The 24,129-nt window shown below is 41.0% G+C and overlaps 1 protein-coding gene across 1 annotated transcript in view; it reads left to right on the top strand.

The window, feature by feature from the left end:
* ankrd6b (ankyrin repeat domain 6b) overlaps positions 1-21,804 on the top strand; it is a 62,051-nt gene extending 40,247 nt beyond the window's left edge. Inside the window, exons 5-16 of the mRNA XM_079831822.1 lie at positions 672-770; positions 3,507-3,605; positions 3,714-3,812; positions 6,178-6,276; positions 8,177-8,254; positions 8,336-8,434; positions 10,631-10,750; positions 11,454-11,618; positions 13,270-13,422; positions 16,187-16,300; positions 16,583-16,883; positions 20,735-21,804. Of these exons, the coding sequence (XP_079687948.1) occupies positions 672-770; positions 3,507-3,605; positions 3,714-3,812; positions 6,178-6,276; positions 8,177-8,254; positions 8,336-8,434; positions 10,631-10,750; positions 11,454-11,618; positions 13,270-13,422; positions 16,187-16,300; positions 16,583-16,883; positions 20,735-21,210 (1,902 nt within the window). The 3' untranslated portion in view covers positions 21,211-21,804. The remainder of the gene's footprint in view (positions 1-671; positions 771-3,506; positions 3,606-3,713; positions 3,813-6,177; positions 6,277-8,176; positions 8,255-8,335; positions 8,435-10,630; positions 10,751-11,453; positions 11,619-13,269; positions 13,423-16,186; positions 16,301-16,582; positions 16,884-20,734) is intronic.
* Positions 21,805-24,129: the final 2,325 nt, after the last annotated feature.

The raw sequence follows: 24,129 nt of genomic DNA on the forward strand, positions 1-24,129 counted from the left end.
GGGGGAGGATATATATGTATATCTTCGTGATGTATAAGTACATATTTTAATTGAAGATATGTCATAATAGCAACATAATGAATGCAAATGATTTCACTCAACTAACCTGTAGGTTTTAATGAAAGCAATGTTTGAAATGTACATTTAATTCATGGAACTACTGAATAATAACCCCATTAATTACATAAAAAAATTACATTTAAAAATATTAACACTGGCAAAAACCCTTCAGTGCCAAATCTGAGTGGCTCATCTTACCCCGAGGGTATAATTTGATCTTTTTCCTTAAGAATAAAAACTATAACTTTTACTTGGTGTGTCCAAAAATCCCTCATTCACAAACAGACACAATTAATTCAACATAGACATTTGATATTCAGTGAAGAGCAGGGAGATAATTTTTATTAGCATTAATTAGCATTAGCAGGTAAATTTGGACGCTGTCACTTTAAGAGCAACTGCACGGATTTCAATATACTGGTATGTTTTATTTCTCAACTGTTAATGTTCATTTAAGACATAAATGACTCTGTTTACTTACAAATACATGGTCACTTTGACACATAGGTGTGTGTATTTAACTGTTCATGCCCAATTAGGGGTCATATATTGCATTTAAAATAGCAAATGCAAAGTAGAGCTGTGATCCAGCAGTCATTCTGTTTCCTCAGGATGGGAACACTGCATTACATGAGGCTGCGTGGCACGGCTTCAGTCAGTCTGTCAAACTGCTGGTGAAGGCTGGAGCCAACGTTCACGCTAAAAACAAGGTAACATCTGCTTTATACATTAAAGTCCCCTTGTAGTCAATAATTATATCCCTTAAAACTCATTTTTGCTCATCAAAATGGTATGTTTAAAAAAAAAATCCTGTGAAAAAAAATGTCTTCATGCCTTAAAATAGCTTGAATGTAACTCTACACCCTTGCCTCATTTAGTATATACGCGAATTCATTAATATGCAAATGAGCCCCGCCTCCACTCACTCACAGGAGCTCAGAGATCCACTCACTCAACTTTTACTCAAGTAGTAAACGCTACACAAAGCTCTGTTTTGTTGCACATGCAACCCCTTCAATCATGACCAGTTATGGTTCACATTACAACACAGCCTCAAGTGCCTTATTGCTATTATAAAACAATAAAAAAAAAATTATAAATTGTATTAGTTGTAGTTGTGTTGGTTACATCAGGTCTGCCAGTCATGTTTTTATCCTTATACGGTTTTTAATCGTAACAGTAGCAAACCCATAAGAGTGCTCAGGCGTTAATATTCAAAGTCTTACAGTAAGTCTTACAATATAGTATATACAATATATATTTAAAGTAGTCTCTTATGCTGAATATGCTCTCTTTTCCCCAGGATCCTTTGATGAATAGAAGGTTCAAAAGAACAGCATTTCTCTAAAATAGAAAGCTTTCAAAAAAATCCTAAAAACATTGTTCAACGCTGATAATCATAGATGTTTGTTGAGCATCAAATCATCATATCAGAATGATTTGTGAAGGATCATATGACACTGAAGACACTGAAGAGTAATGATGATAAATTCAGCTTTGATCACAGGAATAAATTACACTTTACTATATATTCACATAGAAAACAGCTGTTTTACATTATAATATTATTTCACAATATTTCTGTTTTTACTGTATTTTTAATCAAATAAATGCAAATAAAGCCTTGGTGAGAAGAAGAGACTTATTTTAAAAACAAGAAATGTTGATTTCTTTCAAACATTAAACAGAGCTTTTATTTTGGCGGAACTAAAATGTTATTTTTTTGCATTCCATTCGACTGTGTAGAAAGAACCTTTTTATTTTCTAAATAAACATTTCCAAAATGTAGGCTACACAACTTATAATTTCAAGGGAGAAACTGGAAGCTATGCTGTCTACTCTGTCCAAAACATGCAGCACGTCAGACAATATATTCGCACTAAACCATATCACATTCTCAAATCCATCCATTCATAAAAAGGTTACCGGGCAACTGACGAGTACGTTTTAGCGCAGATTTTTCCGCACTTTGGACTTTGAACCCTGACTAACAAGCGAATAGTGTTCAGCCGATGGCGCCGAATCAATCCGTGCATATATTCGAAAACTTTTTGCAATTTATTGCAATAATTGTTTAAGGCCATTTCGCGATTTCAATCATCATAAAATAACTTTGCCGGAGAGTAATTTATTGTGCTCTTGGGGGCCCTCTGGTGGCCAAGGGGGCCCTAAGCAGCCGCTTAGTTCACTTATGCCTTGGGCCGGCTCTGGTTTTAGTGAACAGGGGCCTCATTTATAAAACTTTGCGTAGGATTTGCGTCAGAAGTGGCGTACGGATGAAACATAGAAATATTCGGATTTATAAAACCGTGCGCACGCATCTATCCTACGCAGTTTTCCTTTAATAAATCACAATCTTGATGAGAGACTGGCGGCAATTATTGGGGAATCCCTATTAATCCCTATCCCTTATCTACATGGAAATGGGAAATAGTTCAGTGCAAATGTAATTTCTTGCAGCTTTCTGAATGCTTAAGACATACGTCATATGTTATTTTATCGAAAATAAAACAAACTAAAGGCATTTGCATGAAAACCATATGATTCCGTAGCTGATGAAGAAATTTTTACTATGAAAACAACTTTCCCCAGTGGACAATTAATACATCTATCTATCTATCTATCTATCTATCTATCTATCTATCTATCTATCTATCTATCTATCTATCTATCTATCTATCTATCTATCTATCTATCTATCTATCTATCTATCTATCTGTCTGTCTGTCTGTCTGTCTGTCTGTCTGTCTGTCTGTCTGTCTGTCTGTCTGTCTGTCTGTCTGTCTGTCTGTCTGTCTGTCTGTCTGTCTGTCTGTCTGTCTGTCTGTCTGTCTATATAATTGCATCTATATCTGCTCCGCCAGACGGACACATTGACGAGAATATCAGTTTTGTATATTATTTCGTTCTGTTTACCATATTATTTATGAGGATGAATTGCATAACATGCCAATATTGTTGCAGAACATATTTCACTTTTTTTTTTTTTTGCATTTCTGTTGTAATTTTCGTTTGATTTTTTTTGTTTTACACTGCAGATCGATCAAACGGGTGTTCGTGTAGGCTGTTAATTGTAAGACTTGCTTTGGGAAGTCTTCAAGTTATTTATGAGAGGCAGTATTGCCATGTTTTTTACACAACGGTCAACAGTTTCACACACTTTCACGTGTTTCTTCCATCTGCCGACGGTGTCGCCATTTCTCATTTCACCCGTTTTTGTGCGTACGCCTGGGTCAGAGCTTGCGTGAAGGACCGCACATTTTCCCGTCAAGTTTGCTTTTTATAAATACCAATTATTGCGTAGAGAGCGGCGTACGCCTTCTTTTGTGCGTACGCAACGTTTATAAATGAGGCCCCAGGTGTTTTATAGATTGACCAATCAGAATTCAGAACTGCATCTGAATGTGGATTAATTCTATCAGCTGACAGGATGTAATGTCTCTCAGGCAGGAAACACAGCTCTTCATCTGGCTTGTCAGAACGGTCACGCTCAGAGCTCGAAAGTCCTGCTGCTGGGCGGCTCTCGTCCCGACTGTAAGAACAACGTAAGGACCGTCAAACACTTTATGTCTTTCTGTCTTCTCTTCATCTGTGTTTGTTATTTAACTCGGAAATAACAAATGTGTTGTATTTGTTTGGCTTGTTTGCCTCAGGTAGGTGACACGTGTCTGCATGTGTCCGCCCGATATAACCATGTGACTGTGATCCGAGCGCTCCTGGGTGCCATCTGCTCCGTGACCGAAAGAAATCACGTGAGTAAGGAGTTGTAATGTTTTTGATGTGCTATACTCTTAACTATTCCAAACAGGTCATTCCGTGTTGGGTCAAACAAACTTTAAAAACTTCCCGGCTAAAAATATGTTTCTGAAGAAAGACAAACATAAATAGTGGACATGCCATGGATGTATATTTACTGAGTAATCCACTATTTTGTAAAGGAGGATCAAAATGATCATTTTCACCTGATATTGAAGCCGAATTACATGAGGCGGTAAAATTACATCAGAAAAATGGCAGCATCGTATTTTTATTTTTACAGATTGGTAGATCTCTTAGTAAAATCTGTTGATTTTAGCAAACTTGGTAGCACTTTATTTAACATCGTCCTTGTTACATATGTTACACATGTACTTACCATAACAGTAAATGATGCATAATTACATGCATATAACCCTCAACCAAACCCTAATCCTACCCGAACCCTGTATTAAGTACATGTTGTTAATCAATATTACTCAGTACTTAAATATATAATTACACTGGAACAATGACACCTTAAAATAAAGTGTAACCACAATGTTCTGCATGTCCTCACTATGTACTTATAGCAATGACAATAACTGTGTTATAACTAGGTACTAACCCTGAACCGAACCTTAACCCATGTAGTTTCCTTATATTACCACTACTTTTCTTGGGTAAGTACACTGTAAGTACACGCACTGTAAAATAAATTGTAACCGCAATCTTTGTTGCATTAAATGCCAATGATAACAGTTCAAAAATGGGAGGAAAACACATTTTTTGGCCAAAAAAAAACAAAAAAGAATTTTCCCAAAAAAGAAAAACAACTTCTGAATGGGTATAATATATCTTTAATACTTCTTGAGTTACGGGCATGCAAACTTTTAGGCAAAACAGCTTTTTCCCATTTTTGAACTGTCACCGTTGGCATTTTTTTTTGTGAGTTGGCAACAAAGATTGATAAAGTCAACAGATTTTACTAATAAACCTACCAATCTCTGTGTGAACATAAAATAATGATGCTGCCATCTTTCTAAAGTCATTTTTACCCCCTTGTAATCTGGCTCCAAATCTCAAGTGAAAATGGTCAAATTGTTATTTTGACCGCCCCTCTACACAGTAATGGATTACTCTGGAAATATTCTTCCATTTAATGGATAAAAAAAATCTTGATTTATGTATTTTCACTAGGGTTGGGTATCGTTTGAATTTTAACGTTTCCAATTCCGCTTATCGATTCCTAATTTTGACTCCAACAAGGTAAAACAAAACTTAAATATCATTCACATTTATTCTAAGTCTTACTGCAAAACATTTCATTGTAGCTGAAATACCATGAGCAAAAATCAAGACACAAGGAACTATATGGTTTAAAAAATATGATAAAAACAACTTGCCTAACTAATATATATTTCAAGCATTATTAAATGTGCCCTAGATTTAAAAACTGAATTAACCTTGGCGTAGTTGAATAACAAGAGTTCAGTACATGGACATCACACACCGTGAGTCTCAAACACTGTTGCGTCCTCCTTCAAATGTAAATCTCGTGCATGAAAAACACCACGGAAAAATAGGCGAATCTCAACATAACATCGACTGTTACGCAACAATTGGGATCATTAATATCCACTTCTTGACTGTCAAAACCATTTCTGATTAAAATAAAAGTTTCTTAGTGAGACAACATCAACGATAAAATATTAGCAATTGCACAAATAAAAATGTTAAAACTTTAAGTTTTTCAGGTATTCAGGTTCAAAAACTGTAATCAAATGTAAAATAACTGCACTTTATGAATAAAATATTAATTACAAATATAGTTACAAAAGTTAGAACAGTGAGTGAATTTTCTCTGTCTTTTGATTAACGTTATCATAGAGGCGGAATATTTGGGCTCCTGTCACTTTAAGAGCGGCACGGATCCAATACACTGTTACACACACGCTTTCTTTCTCAGCTGCTTATGTTCATTTAAGACATAACTGACTGTGTTAACAATATTTGGAAATTTTTGTGTGTGTTTGTACGTTCAAGTGCAAAAAGACGCAGACGGGAACTCAGATTTGTATCGCGCAACATACAGTATGTGATGCGGCTTTCTGTGCGCTCGTCATTTTGGATGTGTGAGCAGCACAGAAAACAGCGCGTGAGTCTTCGTTAAAATGTACACAAAGGAATCAATAAGAGGAATCGAAATTGTAATCGATCTTTGACTTCCAACCCTAATTTTCACCAGAAAAAAAGAAGTACTAAATCTGTCTTTTTAGCCGGGGCCCCTTGGTTAAGTTGGCACGGAATGACCCAAACATAATTTTAATCATTCTTGTGTAAGTTGTAATTATGACCATATGACTGTCCACTGATGTCCAGGCAGGGGACGGCGCTTTACATATCGCAGCTGCTCTGAATCACAGGAAGACCGTACGCATGTTACTGGAGGCTGGGGCCGACAGCCGCATCAAAAACAATGTGAGCACCTTCAGAAATATTTCATGAGCTTAGTGAAGCCCTGATATGTACTCTGCACAAGCACTTGAACACACATGCTTCTTGAGATGATACACTGATACAGTTTCAATGTGTCTGAGCGAAAATCATAACGCAACTCAAGCAGGCGTTGGATTCTTAGCTGAATCTTACTGAGCAACATAGTTCAACTGCCTAGATGTGTTGAAAATAAATCAGCACATTCCTAGTAACAGTACACGTATTCGTATCGATTCGGTGCACGCGTGTTCCAAATGCAATCTTTAACAGTTCACAGTCGGCTTGTTTTAAGCGCGGAACACACAATCCGAATTCCCACACGAACATATTAAGTATTCAGTCCATTTTATCATGACTTTCAAACGGTAAATTGCCGCTTTGACGCTCTTTAATGTAGCGTGACTGATCACTGATCACAGTTCAAGCGGCCGATCGATCATCTCTTCCTAAAGAATAAACATGTATGAACATCTGAAGGTATGTTGAGGATACAATACAACTTACTGTCACGTATCATATGTGGTGAAATCGCTCAATCAGTGTTTCAATGGCGGAAAGACCTCAATATAACTGCTGTAAACTAAACAATGTCATGTAGCATCAGTGTCCACAGAATCATATTCACTAGAGAAATCAACTCTTTCACTAAATATATGCTCTATATTAGCCTATATATTCATTATATTCTACTTAACCTGTTACTGATATCTTGATTATTTCATGCATGTTAAATAAACCTGTCATGAAAATGACACTGTGTATAAATTATTATATTTCAACAACGAATTGGAGAAAAACTATTTTATAATTAGATTTAGAAGTTATTGCAAAAACTTTTGTGAAGTTTACATGTTTGCATACTGTGTTATTTGAGTGTTGATTATTATACCTAAAAATAAATAGCCACTTAATTACGGCTAATAGTTTGGGCTCTGTTGTTAACCTTTAATATTAATGTGCAAGTAAGGGCTCCCTATATAATTTACAACAATATCTTCAATAAACTTTTTGTTATAATTTAATTAATTTAAGGACAGACACTTTTTTTCAGTAAACCACTGTTTAATAAAAATAAATAAAAAGCAATTTTGTAAAACTGCTGTACCGAACCGTCAGTTTTGTGTACCGTTACACCCCTAATTCCCAGCATTAGGATCCTCTGGAAGGGAATGTTATTAGTGTCTGTTCGTCTCTCCTCATCATCTCACTAACACTCCAGTGGGCGGGGCATCTCACTAACACTCCAGTGGGCGGGGCCAGAGTTGTGATGATGAAGTGGGCGTTGATCTTCTTCTGCAGAGGCGCTCTTTCTCCATCTATTACAGGCTCATTCACAACCAGTCGCTCTCTGGGCTTGGGGACAATAAAAGCTGTTTTTGGACTAACAAGGAAGTTTTCAGCTCTGAAACTTACAGGATATTCTTATAGTCTGACAAACGCTCAAGGGAAATTAGATTTCTCAGTTCATGACCCCTATAATATAAAGTATATTTGAGACTATAGACTATACAGATCTGGCTATGTTTGACTATAGGCTATATATCAATCCCTTTTCTATGCATGACACATAAAACATTACAGTATAGAATGGCTCTTTCGGCATTTTCCTGAACATTTAATTAATTTCATGTGTTAGTGGAAGAAAGGTGGGAGCGCATATAAACATCACATCCTTTTGATTTTCCCACTAAAAACGTCCAAAGTCCTGTGATTTACTAGTAACTCTGAAGACCTTGATTAGCTTGTTCAGGACCTTAGGGTGCCAAACCGGGTTGTACTGTCCACAGTTACTGTAAACCAATTGTCTTAAGGAACATGGTTCTCCAGGTTGGCTGTGTGAATATGTGCATGGTTCTTATCTGTGTGTATGTTTTGGGTGAAGACAGGAGAGACGGCCCTCGATCAGGCTCGTGAAAATGATAATCCTGAAGTGGCGCTGCTGCTCACCAAAGCCCCACAGGTAAGAAAACACACACATACTTAAGAGAAACTGATATGGCAAGAAAACGCCTTTCATTTTTCCCCATGTGTCTGCATGTAGAGCTTCACCCGAGGACGCTCTGTGAGGAAGAGGAGGGATAAGATGAAGACTGAGGGTCGAGCACAGTCAGTCCCTCGGGAGGAGATGCTGCCGAGAAAGGTAAAGGAGCGAAACTTCATTCCCTCTCTCAGACACAATCAACACAGAATGAGCAACCGCACTCGAGAACAAGTTCAAACATGCTGTCACTGAATGTCATGTAAGCAATAATTAATGACAGAACGTTTAATAATTGAACATTTATACTCCCACAGTAATAAGACACTTCAGATTCATTTTCAATAATTCAAAAATCTAAAACATTATATAAACCTTTATCACTGTCAACAAATCGGGAAAAATCTCTGAAAATGAATCAGGCTTGGATTTTATCAGACAACTATTCAACAATTCATTTCTGCCGTAGTTTAGACTTGATAAATAAAGCTTTTACACATCTGGACAAAGAAAACTCAAACCAGAGCTAACAAATCGTACATGAGACATTATTTCAGACAGTTATTAAAAACAGACACCAAATGTGTGGTGACGTATTCATTGCCCAAGTCTCTGACCGCAGAACTCTACAGAAACTAGTCTCAATCGAATCTGAACATCCATTATTCGTAGTTCTACACATGCCCATCCCTCGTGGATTTATTTATTAAAGTTGGCCTGAAAATGACAGACTTCGCTCTGGTGACGTGTGCTGTACTTCATTTACTGCGCTCAAGCCCCGCCCCCCTGCATGCTGGCGTTCAGCTCCGCCTCCATTTTGAGTGCCACGCCCACACCTCAACATCCAATCAACAACTGATGCATAAAATCAAATCTCAGCCATAATTTTTTTCACAATATGGAAGAAAAGATCTGTCGCTTCTAGGGTTGGGGATCGTTTGAATTTAACGATTCCAATTCTTATCGATTCCTAATTTTTATTCCAATTCAAGTAAAAAAAAGTCTTATTGCAAAACATTTAATTGTAGCTGAATACCATAAGCAAAAATCAACAGACTAAAGAACACTTACACAAGGAAATATGATTTAAATATACCATTAACCCCTTATCCGCTGGCCGGACACCTGGCACTCTTTTTTTTATCGCCTTTTTTCGTATCATATATTTTAGTAATCATCATAAATTAGGTATCATTCGAAAGTTTACGAACTCAAAACTCTTCCTGTTTAAACCGTTTTGAAATCGGACGTTGCGTTACCATGGAAACGGTACTCTAAATTCTTCTAACGTGCTCCCCCCCTAGTGGGCGATGTCATGTTTCATATTACAACATTTATTTTAACTACTTTATAATCAAAATCTTTTCTAATCTTGACAAAATGCATATCGTCGGAAAGGTCTGAGTCTCAAGGTTCCATATTTGGTGACCGTTTCGTGATGGAAGTTATATTTGGACAGAAATGTACAGGAAAATGCATTTAAAAAAAAAATCAATGGAATGTGTGAGTCACCCGGTGGCTATTTGTGTTACAGCGCCTACACAAAATCTCATGGGAACTTCAATTTTTGTGATCTCAACTTCAAATTTGGAACACAACTTGGTTAGACATTTGGCTTCGATTTTATAGTAATTTTAGATTAAAAAATTATTGTAAAATATATATTTTATATAAAATAAAAAATATTTAGTACAGTATTTTTCATTTACAGTACATTTAAACTTCCATAACTTTTTCATACTGTCATCTTTTGAATTGCCTTCAAAAACAAGACCAAACTTAGGTCTATATTCAAAAGCACTCTTGAATTACACCCCTTTATGTTTGGATAGTGCATTTTCATGTGTATTCTCAAAAAGGCGGGTGACAACTAGCCTAACTAATATAAATTTCAGTAAACACTCATTTGTCAATATACAGTAAACACTCATCAAAAAATATACATTACAAATATAGTTAGAAAAGTTAGAACAGCGAGTTAATTTCCTCTGTCTTTTGATTAGCGTTATTATAGAGACGGCAGCAGGAATATTAGGCTCCTGTCACTTTAAGAGCGGCACGGATCCAATACACTGTTACACGCACGCTTTCTTTCTCAACTGTGTATGTTCACTTAAGACATAACCGACTGTGTTCATATTTAGAAATGTTTGTGTGTGTTTGTCTGTCCATTCAAGTGCCAAAAGACGCAGAAGAGAGCTCTGTTCAGTATCACACACATACAGTGTGAGAGGCGGCTTTCTTTGCGCACCCCGATTTTCAATTCCCAATCCTAGTCGCTACAATAAATGTGTAGTACTCTCTGTAGATTTTTCTGGTCATTGTAAATGTTGTGGCTTTACTCCTGTGTTTGTGTAGGACAGTGTATCTCCAGCCAATGACACTCAGGGCAGTGACAGTTCTCTCCGGCAGAATGACACTGTGTTCGTCACTGAGGCGCGCGCAAACAAAAACAGCGACAGGAAAGTCAAAGAGAGGGTACGTCATGTATGCATGTTCTCTTTTAAGCAATAATGTATAATCAGCTGGGTATTATATGACATTATATTAAATGTGAAATAGAGAGTTTGGGTTTATACACCGATCAGGCATAACATTATGACCTAATATTAATATTAACCTAATATTAACCTAATACATAATATTGTGTTGGTCCCCCTTTTGCTGCAAAATCAGCCTTAAAAAATGAACTTCTTGAGAAGTTTGAGCTCCAGTAGCTCGTCTGTTTGATCGGACCACACGGGCCAGCCTTCGCTCCCGAGCTTTGGCCGCCCATGACCCTGTGGCCGGTTCTCCACTGGTCCTTCCTCTGAGCACTTTTGATAGAGACTGACCTCTGCAGACCGGGAACAGCCCACAAGAGCTGCAGTTCTGGAGATGCTCTGACCCAGTCGTCTAGCCGTCACAATCTGGCCCTTGTCAAACTCGCTCAAATCCTTACGCTTGCCCATTTTTCCTGCTTATAACACATCAACTTTGAGGACAAAATGTTCACTTTCTGATGAAGAGATGATCAGTGTTACTCACTTCACCGGTCAGATATATAAAATAGACTTTTGATAGACTCTTAACAAGTGCTGCTTTCAGTGATGTTAAACCGCTCCCTATATACTGATATCATGGATTGTGTACTGTGTGTGTGTGTGTGTGTGTGTGTGTGTGTGTGTGTGTGTTTTTGCAGCTGTCACCATCAGATGCCCTCATTCGAAGACAAAATAAACACAGTGATCATAAGAAGAAGAGTAAGACAGAGAGATCATCAGCGGCTCCTCCTCCTCCTCCTCATAACTACAAGGCGTACCAGCTCTATACTCTCTACAGAGGCAAAGACGGCAAGATCATGCAGGCAAAGAATTCATTTATTTATTTTATTTGACTCACACATCTCTACCTGGGCCGCCGAGTGACAAAAATTGAGCCTGTGTGCTTTAATTTGCATGTTGTCAGTAGATTATGCTCAGAACTTTCCACACCCATTGGCGCTTTTATGGAATTGCGCTCTCACGCTAATTTACCCTGTTTAGTAAATCTGGCCCTTAATTACTGTTTTCATGTTGTGAAGTTTATAGTATAATATATAGTATATATACTTCTGAGATTTGACATCATCTTATAAGCATCACCTAATGATGCACAGACATCAATATTTGACATACAAAACACAACAATAATGACAGTTGACAAATAATAAAAACATGTATACAACATAAACCAACAGCACAAACTGCTCAAAGTGAAGCAAAAATAGATAAAACCAACAAGAGTCAAGAAACTCCACAGCATAATCTATTCATGCCGCACTGCATGCTGGGTACCTTGTTTTCCAATACTGTAAACTCACAGTAAAACCATGATTTGTTTTACAGCACAATTGTAAAATCCTACTGTGAAATTCCTGTGAAAGTAATGCAATTATTAACCTGCAATTTCACTCGAAAATGTTAAAGGGTTAGTTCACCCAAAAATGAAAATTCGGTCATTAATTCCTCACCCTCATGTCGTTGGACACCCGTCAGACCTCCGTTCATCTTCAGACACAAATGAAGATATTTTAGTGTAAAGCTGATGCTGAGAAAGGCTTCAGATAGGCCTCCATTGGCATTCAGTACATTTACACTCACAAGACCCATAAAAGGCTCTTAAAACATCGTTACAAAGTCCATCTCACCACAGTGACTCTACAATAATTTTACGATGCGACGACAATAGTTTTTGTGCGCAAAAAAAAATCTAAATAACACCTTTATCCAACTTGTTCTTGTCTTCCGTGTGTGTCTCCACGACACATGCGCGAGAATATGACGTTGCGCCGGCGTTCGGGAATCCATGAAATGCTCACTTTACCCCATTTTGAGAACTACGCCGAGACCTAAAGCACGATCAATGTAGAATTCAACAGCTGAGACACGCGCGTCTTCCTCTGCTCGTAAACAAATCTCTTCTGGGTCATGTGTCCGAACGCCGGATCTGCTCATATTCTCACGCATGCGTCGTGGAGGCACACACGGAAGACAAGAACAAGTTGGATAAAGGTGTTATTTTTACTTTTTTTGCGCACAAAAACTATTGTCGTTGCATCGTAAAATGATTGTAGAGTAACACTGTGGTGAGATGGACTAATGCCAATGGAGGCCTATCTGAAGCCTTTCTCAGCATCAGCTTTACACTAAAATATCTTCATTTGTGTTCCTAATATGAACGGAGGTCTGACGGGTGTCGAACGACATGAGGGTAAGTAATTAATGACAGAATTTTCATTTTTGGGTGAACTAACCCTTTTATAGTGGAATTTATTAATTTTAAAATCCTACATCACCACAATCTACAATCTTACAACCACAAAATCATTCAGAAATAATACAAATTTAAAATAATTTGTTAGCTAGAACCAGTTTCTGTCAGGAAGCCTAACATTTTCTCCAAAAATGAAAAATAGCAAATATCTCGTGCAGTGAATGTTATGTTTGACTCTTGGGTATGTGTTATTTCCATTAAAGGCCCCATTGAATGGCTGCAGGTGTGAACCTCTCATCAATAAACTGGAGAACCAGCTGATGGCCACGAAAGAGGAAATGCAGTCCGAGATTCACACTGTGCAGGAGCTCATGAACAGCAAGATGGGCCAACTGGACCGCAAGAACAGACAGCAGGTGCATACAGACCAAAGCTTAGTTTCAGTAGAAGAACCCATGTGTCCGCATTAGGGGTCCAGACACTGAAATCACTTTTCATGGCCACTGGTCCCATTCACCTGAAATCTGCAGTATAAAAATATATGTCTATATTTATCTGTTTAATATACAGTGGGGAGAACAAGTATTTGAAACACTGCCAATTTTGCAGGTTTTTCTACTTACAAAGCATGTAGAGGTATGTCATTTTTATCATAGGTACTCTTCAACTGTGAGAGATGGAATCTAAAACAAAAAATCCAGAAAATCACATTGTATGATTTTTAAATAATTAATTTGCATGTTATTGTTTAACATAAGTATTTGATCCCATACCAACCAGTAAGAATTCCGGCTCTCACAGACCTGTTCGTTTTTCTTTAAGAAGCCGTCCTATCCTCCACTAATTACCTGTATAAAAGACACCTGTCCACTCACTCAATCAAACAGACTCCAACCTCTCCACAATGGCCAAGACCAGAGCAGTGTAAGGACATCAGGGATAAAATTGTAGACGTGCACAAGGCTGGGATGGGCTACAGGACAATAGGCAAGCAGCTTGGTGAGAAGGCAACAACTGTTGGCGCAATTATTAGAAAATGGAAGAAGTTCAAGATGACGGTCAATCTCCCTCGGTCTGGGGCACCATGCAAGATCTCACCTCGTGGGGCATCAATGATCATGAGGAAGGTGAGGGATCAGCCCAAAACTACACGGCAGGATCTGGTCAATGACCTGAAGAGAACTGGGACCACAGTCTCAAAGAAAACCATTAGTAACACACTTCGCCGTCATGGATTAAAATCCTGCAGCGCACGCAAGGTCCCCCTGCTCAAGCCAGCGCATGTCCAAGCCCGTCTGAAGTTTGACAATGACCATCTGGATGATCCAGAGGAGGAATGGGAGAAGGTCATGTGGTCTGAGGAGACAAAAATAGAGCTTTTTGGTCTAAACTCCACTCGCTGTGTTTGGAGGAAGAAGAAGGACGAGTACAACCCCAAGAACATCATCCCGACCGTGAAGCATGGAGGTGGAAACATCATTGTTTGGGGATTCTTTTCTGCAAAGGGGAAAGGACACCGTATTGAATGGAGGATGGATGGGGCCATGTATCGCGAGATCTTGGCCAACAACCTCCTTCCCTCAGTTAGAGCACTGAAGATGGGTCGTGGCTGAGTCTTCCAGCATGACAGCGACCCGAAACACACAGCCAGGGCAACTAAGGAGTGGCTCCGTAAGAAGTATCTCAAGGTCCTGGAGTGGCCTAGCCGGTCTCCTGACCTGAACCCAATAGAGAATCTTTGGAGGAGCTGAAAGTCCGTTTTGCCCAGCCCCGAAACCTGAAGGATCTGGAGAAGGTCTGTATTGAGGAGTGGGCCAAAATCCCTCCTGCAGTGTGTGCAAACCTGGGCAAGAACTACAGGAAACGCATGATCCCTGTAATTGCAAACAAAGGTTTCTGTACCAAATATTAAGTTCTGCTTTTCTGATCTATCAAATACTTATGTCATGCAATAAAATGGAAATTAATTACTTAAAAATCATACAATGTGATTTTCTGGATTTTTAATTTTAGATTCCGTCTCTCACAGTTGAAGTGTACCTATGATAAAAATGACCTCTACATGCTTTGAAAGTGGGCAAACCTGCAAAATCGGGCAAAAATCTTGTTCTCCCCACTGTATATATGAAGAATATATTTATATTTTTTTTTTGTCCAGAAAGCCTATTTCATTTCATTTTGCCGATATCAGTGATTTTTGCCTATATCCAATATGCCGATATTTTTCCACTCATTTTGGCCAATGCCGATATACATTTATTTTTCCCTTTGTTTACAAACAACACCATTTTGAGCAAAAACTTTTTTTTTCTTCATTCTGGTTTCAGATTTCTGAGGTCTTACTAAAAGGATACTTGTTAAAGATAAAAACATGTTAATAAAGTTCTTTTTATAATAAGAGTATATTAAAAGTCAGTGATTTTTCATCCCTGACAGATGCAGATGTAACCTAAATATTTTATTTTTGGATGTAATGTTTGTGCACATGAAGTGGGGGTGGCATGACATCAGTTAATGCGGTCTTTAGCTTCAAATAAAACATTCTACAGTTATTTTAGAGCTCCTTGGATTATTTTTTCATCATCCATTTCATAAAATATTATTAGAGATTAATAAACTGTATATTTTATTACTATAACAACAGCGATCTCACTAAATCTGGAGGAGGCTTCTGCACGCGCTAGAGATCACACACACACACACACACACACACACACACACACGAGTCACTGTTAATGGTCACGTCCTTCTGTACGCGCATGATCTTATCTCATAATTTAAAAATATATATATATATTCTAAGTGTTTATCAGCTGATTCAGATGTCGTACCGACAATATTCATCCCTAATATATATATATATATATATATATATATATATATATATATATATATATATATATATATATATATATATATATATATATATATATATATATATATATATTTGTTTTTTTTCATTCATTCATATGTGGGTCAAATTGACCCGTGGGTGAAGGATTTGTAACTTTTTTTAATTTCAACCACATAAACTCCTCGACTCCAGTCTTTTTTTTGCGTATTCGTGGTTCAAGTGTGACAAAAGTGCTAGGCTCTTGGAACACTCCGATGAACACTCAAATGAAAGGATGAGTGTTTTAAATGTTTATCTGTGGTTGATAATTGTGTGTTGATTTTCAGATCAGAGCTCTAGATAAGATCACTTTAGAGCGAGTGTCCGCTGAGAGGATTGAATGTTTACATCGAATTGACAAGAGAGCCATACAGGAACGCTTGGAAGGAGAAAAAAGACAGGTCATTTTTTTCACGCTTTCCTTGCTTTTTGTCTTTGTCTAGAAGTAAAAGAAACAATATTTGGCTTATAAGTGGTCCGGTTCATGGCGATACAGCTAAAGATCAGAGACTTTCTGCCCTGTGATGATATTTGATGTATATCTCAGATATCTGTGGTGATTAGTGACTGAATAAATCAACTCTAACATGGATTCTAGCTTTCGTCATGATGCATTTTCTTGTCATTCCTAATATAAATTATTGGCATGGGATTATTTATTCCTTCTCTCTGTTTGTAAGCAGGCTTCAGTGGTCACCGATATCAAGAACTGGTGCCTTTCTAAGATCCAAAGTCTGGAGACGCGTCTCTCTGGCGATCGCTGCAACTCCAAGTTACGGCGCTCCTCGTCCCTCACTGACACTCTTTCCGATTGGGATCCCCATTCCCACACAGCTGGACCGGACACATCTGGGGTCAGAGCTCGTCACTCTCCATCAGCAAACCAACCCGAGGCCAAAGATGGAGGAGAGACTGCAGCAGCGAACACGTGTCCTGAGGATGGATCAGCCAGTTACTATGTGATCGAGGTGGACGCCTCACCAGGTATGGCACTCATGACTGCATGGAGGAATGAACAATCTCACACACACACACACACACACACACACAGATTTTCTAGCTCATCTCACATACAGACAGAGCTACATGAAGCATTAATGGTTTTCCTGTGTTTGTCCTCATTCAGTTAAAGGCTTATGTAAGTGTTACACAACATAAATAGGTGATAAAATATGCAACACCGAACACATATGGAGGGATATAGCAGACAATATTATTTATTTCATAAATAATGTACACAGATCAGGCATAACATTATGAAAGGTGAAGTGAATAACAGGATTTGAGTGAGTTTGGCAATGGCCAGATTGTGACGGCTAGAAGACTGGGTCAGAGCATCTCCAAAACTGCAGCTCTTGTGGGCTGTTCCCGGTCTGCAGTGGCCAGTCTCTATCAAAAGTGCTCAGAGGAAGGACCAGTGGAGAACCGGCCACAGGGTCATGGAGGAACAGTGGAGAACCGGCCACAGGGTCATGGAGGAACAGTGGAGAACCGGCCACAGGGTCATGAAGAACCAGTGGAGAACCGGCCACAGGGTCATGGAGGACCAGTGGAGAACCGGCCACAGGGTCATGAAGGACCAGTGGAGAACCGGCCACAGGGTCATGAAGGACCAGTGGAGAACTGGCCACAGGGTCATGAAGGACCAGTGGAGAACCGGCCACAGGGTCATGGAGGACCAGTGGAGAACCGGCCACAGGGTCATGAAGGACCAGTGGAGAACCGGCCACAGGGTCATGGAGGACCAGTGGAGAACCGGCCACAGGGTCATGAAGGACCAGTGGAGAACCGGCCACAGGGTCATGGAGGAACAGTGGAGAACCGGCCACAGGGTCATGGAGGACCAGTGGAGAACCGGCCACAGGGTCATGAAGGAACAGTGGAGAACCGGCCACAGGGTCATGAAGAACCAGTGGAGAACCGGCCACAGGGTCATGAAGGACCAGTGGAGAACCGGCCACAGGGTCATGAAGGACCAGTGGAGAACCGGCCACAGGGTCATGAAGAACCAGTGGAGAACCGGCCACAGGGTCATGGAGGACCAGTGGAGAACCGGCCACAGGGTCATGAAGGACCATTGGAGAACCGGCCACAGGGTCATGGAGGACCAGTGGAGAACCGGCCACAGGGTCATGGAGGACCAGTGGAGAACCGGCCACAGGGTCATGAAGGAACAGTGGAGAACCGGCCACAGGGTCATGAAGAACCAGTGGAGAACCGGCCACAGGGTCATGAAGGACCAGTGGAGAACCGGCCACAGGGTCATGAAGGACCAGTGGAGAACCGGCCACAGGGTCATGAAGAACCAGTGGAGAACCGGCCACAGGGTCATGGAGGACCAGTGGAGAACCGGCCACAGGGTCATGAAGGACCAGTGGAGAACCGGCCACAGGGTCATGAAGGACCAGTGGAGAACCGGCCACAGGGTCATGGAGGAACAGTGGAGAACCGGCCACAGGGTCATGGAGGACCAGTGGAGAACCGGCCACAGGGTCATGAAGGAACAGTGGAGAACCGGCCACAGGGTCATGAAGAACCAGTGGAGAACCGGCCACAGGGTCATGAAGGACCAGTGGAGAACCGGCCACAGGGTCATGAAGGACCAGTGGAGAACCGGCCACAGGGTCATGAAGAACCAGTGGAGAACCGGCCACAGGGTCATGGAGGACCAGTGGAGAACCGGCCACAGGGTCATGAAGGACCAGTGGAGAACCGGCCACAGGGTCATGGAGGACCAGTGGAGAACCGGCCACAGGGTCATGGAGGAACAGTGGAGAACCGGCCACAGGGTCATGGAGGACCAGTGGAGAACCGGCCACAGGGTCATGGAGGAACAGTGGAGAACCGGCCACAGGGTCATGGAGGACCAGTGGACCAGTGGAGAACCGGCCACAGGGTCATGGAGGACCAGTGGAGAACCGGCCACAGGGTCATGAAGGACCAGTGGAGAACCGGCCACAGGGTCATGGAGGAACAGTGGAGAACCGGCCACAGGGTCATGGAGGACCAGTGGACCAGTGGAGAACCGGCCACAGGGTCATGGAGGACCAGTGGAGAACCGGCCACAGGGTCATGAAGGAACAGTGGAGAACCGGCCACAGGGTCATGAGGGACCAGTGGAGAACCGGCCACAGGGTCATGAAGGAACAGTGGAGAACCGGCCACAGGGTCATGAAGGAACAGTGGAGAACCGGCCACAGGGTCATGAAGGACCAGTGGAGAACCGGCCACAGGGTCATGGAGGAACAGTGGAGAACCGGCCACAGGGTCATGAAGGACCAGTGGAGAACCGGCCACAGGGTCATGGAGGACCAGTGGAGAACCGGCCACAGGGTCATGAAGGACCAGTGGAGAACCGGCCACAGGGTCATGGAGGACCAGTGGAGAACCGGCCACAGGGTCATGAAGGACCAGTGGAGAACCGGCCACAGGGTCATGGAGGACCAGTGGAGAACCGGCCACAGGGTCATGGGCGGCCGAGGCTCATTGATGCCCGTGTGGAGTGAAGGCTGGCCCGTGTGGTCCGATCAAACAGACGAGCTACTGGAGCTCAAACTGCTCAAGAAGTTAATGCTGGTTCAGATAGAAAGGGGTCAGAATACACAGAGCATCTCAGTTTGTTGTGTATGGGGCGGCACAGCCGCTGACCAGTGCCCATGCTGACCCCTGACCCCGCCCAAAGCACCAACAGTAGCACGTGAGCATCAGAACTGGACCACGGAGCAATGGAAGAAGACGGCCTGGTCTGATGATCACGTGTTCTTCTACATCACGTGGATGGCCGGGTGTGTGTGTGTGTGTGTGGCTTACCTGGGTAACACATGGCACCAGGTGCATTAAGGGAAGAAGGTGTGGCGGCGGAGGCAGTGATGCTTTGGGCAATGTTCTGCTGGGAAACCTTGGGTCCTCCATCCATGTGGATGTTACTTTGACACGTCCCACCTACCTAAGCATTGTTGAGACCATGTCTGGCCTTTCAGATCTCAATCCAATCGAGCATCTGTGGGATGAGCTGAACAAACAAGTCCGATCCATGGAGGCCCCACCTCGCAATTTACAGGACTTAAAGGGTCTGCTGCTAACATCTTGGTGCCAGAGACCACAGCACACCTTTAGGGGTCTTGTGGAGTCCATGCCTCGACGGGTCAGCAAAAGGGGGACCAAAACAATGTTATGCCTGATCGGTGTATATTCATGTATTTTTTATGATCCATATAAATAACAGGTGGTCACCCTACATTACAGGACGAAATCATCTTAAAAGTGCTTCTAAAATAACTTTATGAATCGGCGAGAATAGTTTTTTTGCGCAAAAAAACCCTAAATAACGACTTATATAGTGATGACGATTTCAAAACACGGCCTCATGAAGCTTCGAAGCGTTATGAATCAGTGAGTCGATTCAGCGGTTTGAATCGCCAAATTTCGGCGGTTTGACACACGATCCGAATCATGAATCGACTCACTGATTCATAACGCTTCGAAGCTTCATGATGCCGTGTTTTGAAATCGTCATCACTATAGAAGTCGTTATTTAGGGTTTTTTTGCGCACAAAAACTATTCTCGTCGCTTTATAAAGTTATTGTAGAAGCACTGTAGTGAGATGGACTTTGTAACAACGTCTTTAGTACATTTGAAGGGTCATGAGAGTGAACCGTGCATTGAGCCAATGGAGGCCTTTCAGAGCCATCAGATTTACACTAAAATATCTTCATTTGTGTCTGAAGATGAACGGAGGTCTGACGGGTGTCGAACGACATGAGGGGAAGTCATTAATGACAGAATTTTCATTTTTGGGTGAACTAACCCTTTAAGCTTTTCTCTTTCTTTTCAGATAAGCAGCCATCACAGAATCAATCTGCGCCCCAGTCTCCGTGTATAGTCCGGCCTAAACAACGATCCCGGGCCTGTAGTGACCCTCACCGAGTGCAGAATGAGCCTCAGGACTCGAGTCTGGATCAGCGCTGTGAGCCGGAACCTGCACTCGATCACAGGAACCTCAAAAAACGCATGCAACAAAGAGCAAAGACCAAACAAAACGCACAAACCCTGACGACTCTAGCAGACCGCCACACCGGCGAGGCTTCCTTCGCCCAGGAGCGGGAGAACATGCACGCGCTGGAGGTTACGCAGTACTTTTTTGAGGCGGTGACTCTGCAGATGGAGCGCTGGTATGAGCGGAAGATCGAGGAAGCGCGTTGGCAAGCCAGCCAGAGAGCCCAAGCCGACAGAGCCGCCCTGCTGGACAGAATAAGCTACCTTGAGGATGAACTGAGACTGCTGAGAACTAACAAACCGGAGGAGAGCTAGTATACGAGATGCCACTGGAGTAGCACACACTGTAACGCACGAGGTTCAGGTGGATTAGTGAAGTTCGATAGAGCAGCTAACACATGTAGATAACACTGTAGACGTAGCATCATAACTGAGTTTGAGCCCAAACATACTCTAGGCAAGTGCTTGAATGCAGACGCTTCTCCATTTCACGTGTTGTCACATGGAGGGCAAGTAGCAATATTAGTCTTAGCGCTGCTACAAGGAGTGCCATACACTCGGATTCTGGAAGTAAAAATCCCATTCAATTTCTTCCTTGGGGAATTTTTAACAGTAACTTATCAACCTTTAACCCTCTGGTGCTCTTCGGTCAAAACATTTCTGTTTTGAAATGTTAAAAATCACTGCTTCATCGGAATGATATGAAACTTAGTGACTTTTCTAGCGTTGGGTATGTAAACACACAGAAAAATTGGGGTCATGATTCGAGCATGTTAATTGGTCGTAAAAAAAAAATTGCGTTCATTGTCTTCGGTCATAAATGACCGACCATAGGAAATGGATGGGAAATCTGCAAAAACACAAATTCACAGAAAAAAAAAAATCTATCTATCTAATCTAAAACTTTATAAAAAAAAAAAATAAATAAAAAAAAAATATATATATATATATATATATAGTGGTTACACCCATGGTTGCATGATTTCTTAAATAATTCCAAAAGAGGGCGCTAATCTGCCTTCAAAAAAAAAATATTTTGAAGGCCTAGTCTCTATTTTAACCTGAAATACTGCAATAATAAAAAGAATTACAAAAAAAATTGTCATTTTCAATGGCAAAAAAAGACCATAATTATAAATATTAAAAAATACCATCAAATCATCTCAAAATACAAAATTAAAAAGAACAAATATTATCGAAGAAAATAAATTGCATTGGTTTTACTGGGGTGGAGGAAGTTTTATTTTTAGGTGTTCAGTCACTTTTGACTGGGAAGACAACCAGTGCAACCCCTAAACCAAGAGCACCAGAGGGTTAAAGGCAGACCTAGTGATGTTATATGCTTCTGTTAAAGCTTATTTTTTTAAATACTTGTTTAACTCTTTCTTAAAAGTTGCCAGCCACCGCCAGCATTTTTGATCATTTTCACAAAAGTTTCATGCCCCCCTTAATATTTTGTTTGTATGAATTTCTGAACATGCCATATACAGTGTTGGGGTAACGCATTACAAGTAACTCGAGTCACGTTATACGGACTACCGGCACATCCGGGAACTTTACTGTCAATTTCGTCACCGCCCCTTTTTAGGGGAAAATAAACTAAACTTCCCATAGACTTCCATACAAAACAGCGACACAAAACAACGGCCGTACACAGCCGGCAGACGTGAAGAACTGAAGAAATCTCTCAGATTAAACATGTCAAGTGATTATATGTCCACCCTGCCTGCCATAGAGCGTGAAAGACACATCCACACACTTCATTTGGTCAAGTTAAAAACATGTCCCTTCATTCTCCCAGCGTCAAATTGGTGTAAAAACCCCACCCAGTGGCCAGAGGTGTCTTACCCGGACATTTACACGCACCTCATCGAGTCACCAGGTGAGCCAGTGAATGACTTTACTATATTATGTATCTACACTCACCTAAAGGATTATTAGGAACACCTGTTCAATTTCTCATTAATGCAATTATCTAATCAACCAATCACATGGCAGTTGCTTCAATGCATTTAGGGGTGTGGTCCTGGTCAAGACAATCTCCTGAACTCCACACTGAATGTCGGAATGGGAAAGAAAGGGGATTTAAGCAATTTTGAGCGTGGCATGGTTGTTGGTGCCAGACGGGCCGGTCTGAGTATTTCACAATCTGCTCAGTTACTGGGATTTTCACGCACAACCATTTCTAGGGTTTACAAAAAATGGTGTGAAAGGGGAAAAACATCCAGTATGCGGCAGTCCTGTGGGCGAAAATGCCTTGTTGATGCTCGAGGTCAGAGGAGAATGAGCCGACTGATTCAAGCTGATAGAAGAGCAACTTTCAAGTTCAAGTTCAATTTTATTTGTATAGCACATTTCCACACATTTCCCCAGGCTGAGCAAAGTGCTTTACAGAAGAGCAAGAATATCACACATAAAAAAAAATAAAAAAAAAATAAACCACATAAAAATATAAAAACCACCTATAGAAAAGTTTAACATATCACCGTAATCAGTACACTAAGGAAAATAAAAAAGTTTTTAGCAGGGACTTGAAAATAGACAAGGAAGGGGCCAGCCTAATCTCTAAAGGCAGGGTTTTCCAAAGTCGTGGCCCTGCCACCGCAAATGCACGCTCGCCTCTACGCTTTAGTCTAGCGCGAGGAACGACCAACAAAGCCTGATCACAAGAACGGAGGCTTCTGGGTGGAGTATAGGAGTGAAGGAGTTCAGATAAATAGACAGGAGCTTTGTTATGTAGGGATTTATACACGAAGAGGAGAATTTTGAAGTCTATTCTCTGACAAATCGTCAACCAGTGAAGGGATCTAAGAATCGGAGTGATGTGATCATGTTTACGACACTTTGAAAGCAGTCTGGCAGCAGCATTTTGGACAAGCTGAAGTCGCGCAATTTGATATTTAGATATACCGCAATATAGGGAATTACAGTAATCTAAACGCGACGTAACAAGCGCATGAACAGCCAGTTCGAGAGTTTTTGGGGAGAGAAAGTTTTTAATTTTTGACAGTAGACGAAGCTGATAAAAACTGGATCCAACAACAGAGGAGATATGTCTGTCAAATTTTAAAAGCTGGTCAAAAATAATACCTAGGTTCGTCACCCGTGTCGATCTAAAAGCGGATAAACTTTCTAGCTCAGGGCTTATACACTGAGAGTTTTCATTTGGACTGAATACAATCACCTCGGTCTTGTCCTCGTTTAAGAAGAGGAAGTTCTGGGCTAGCCATAATT

This window comes from Gobio gobio (assembly GCF_949357685.1).
Source record: "Gobio gobio genome assembly, chromosome: 12".
NCBI classification, from domain to species: Eukaryota; Metazoa; Chordata; class Actinopteri; order Cypriniformes; family Gobionidae; genus Gobio; species Gobio gobio.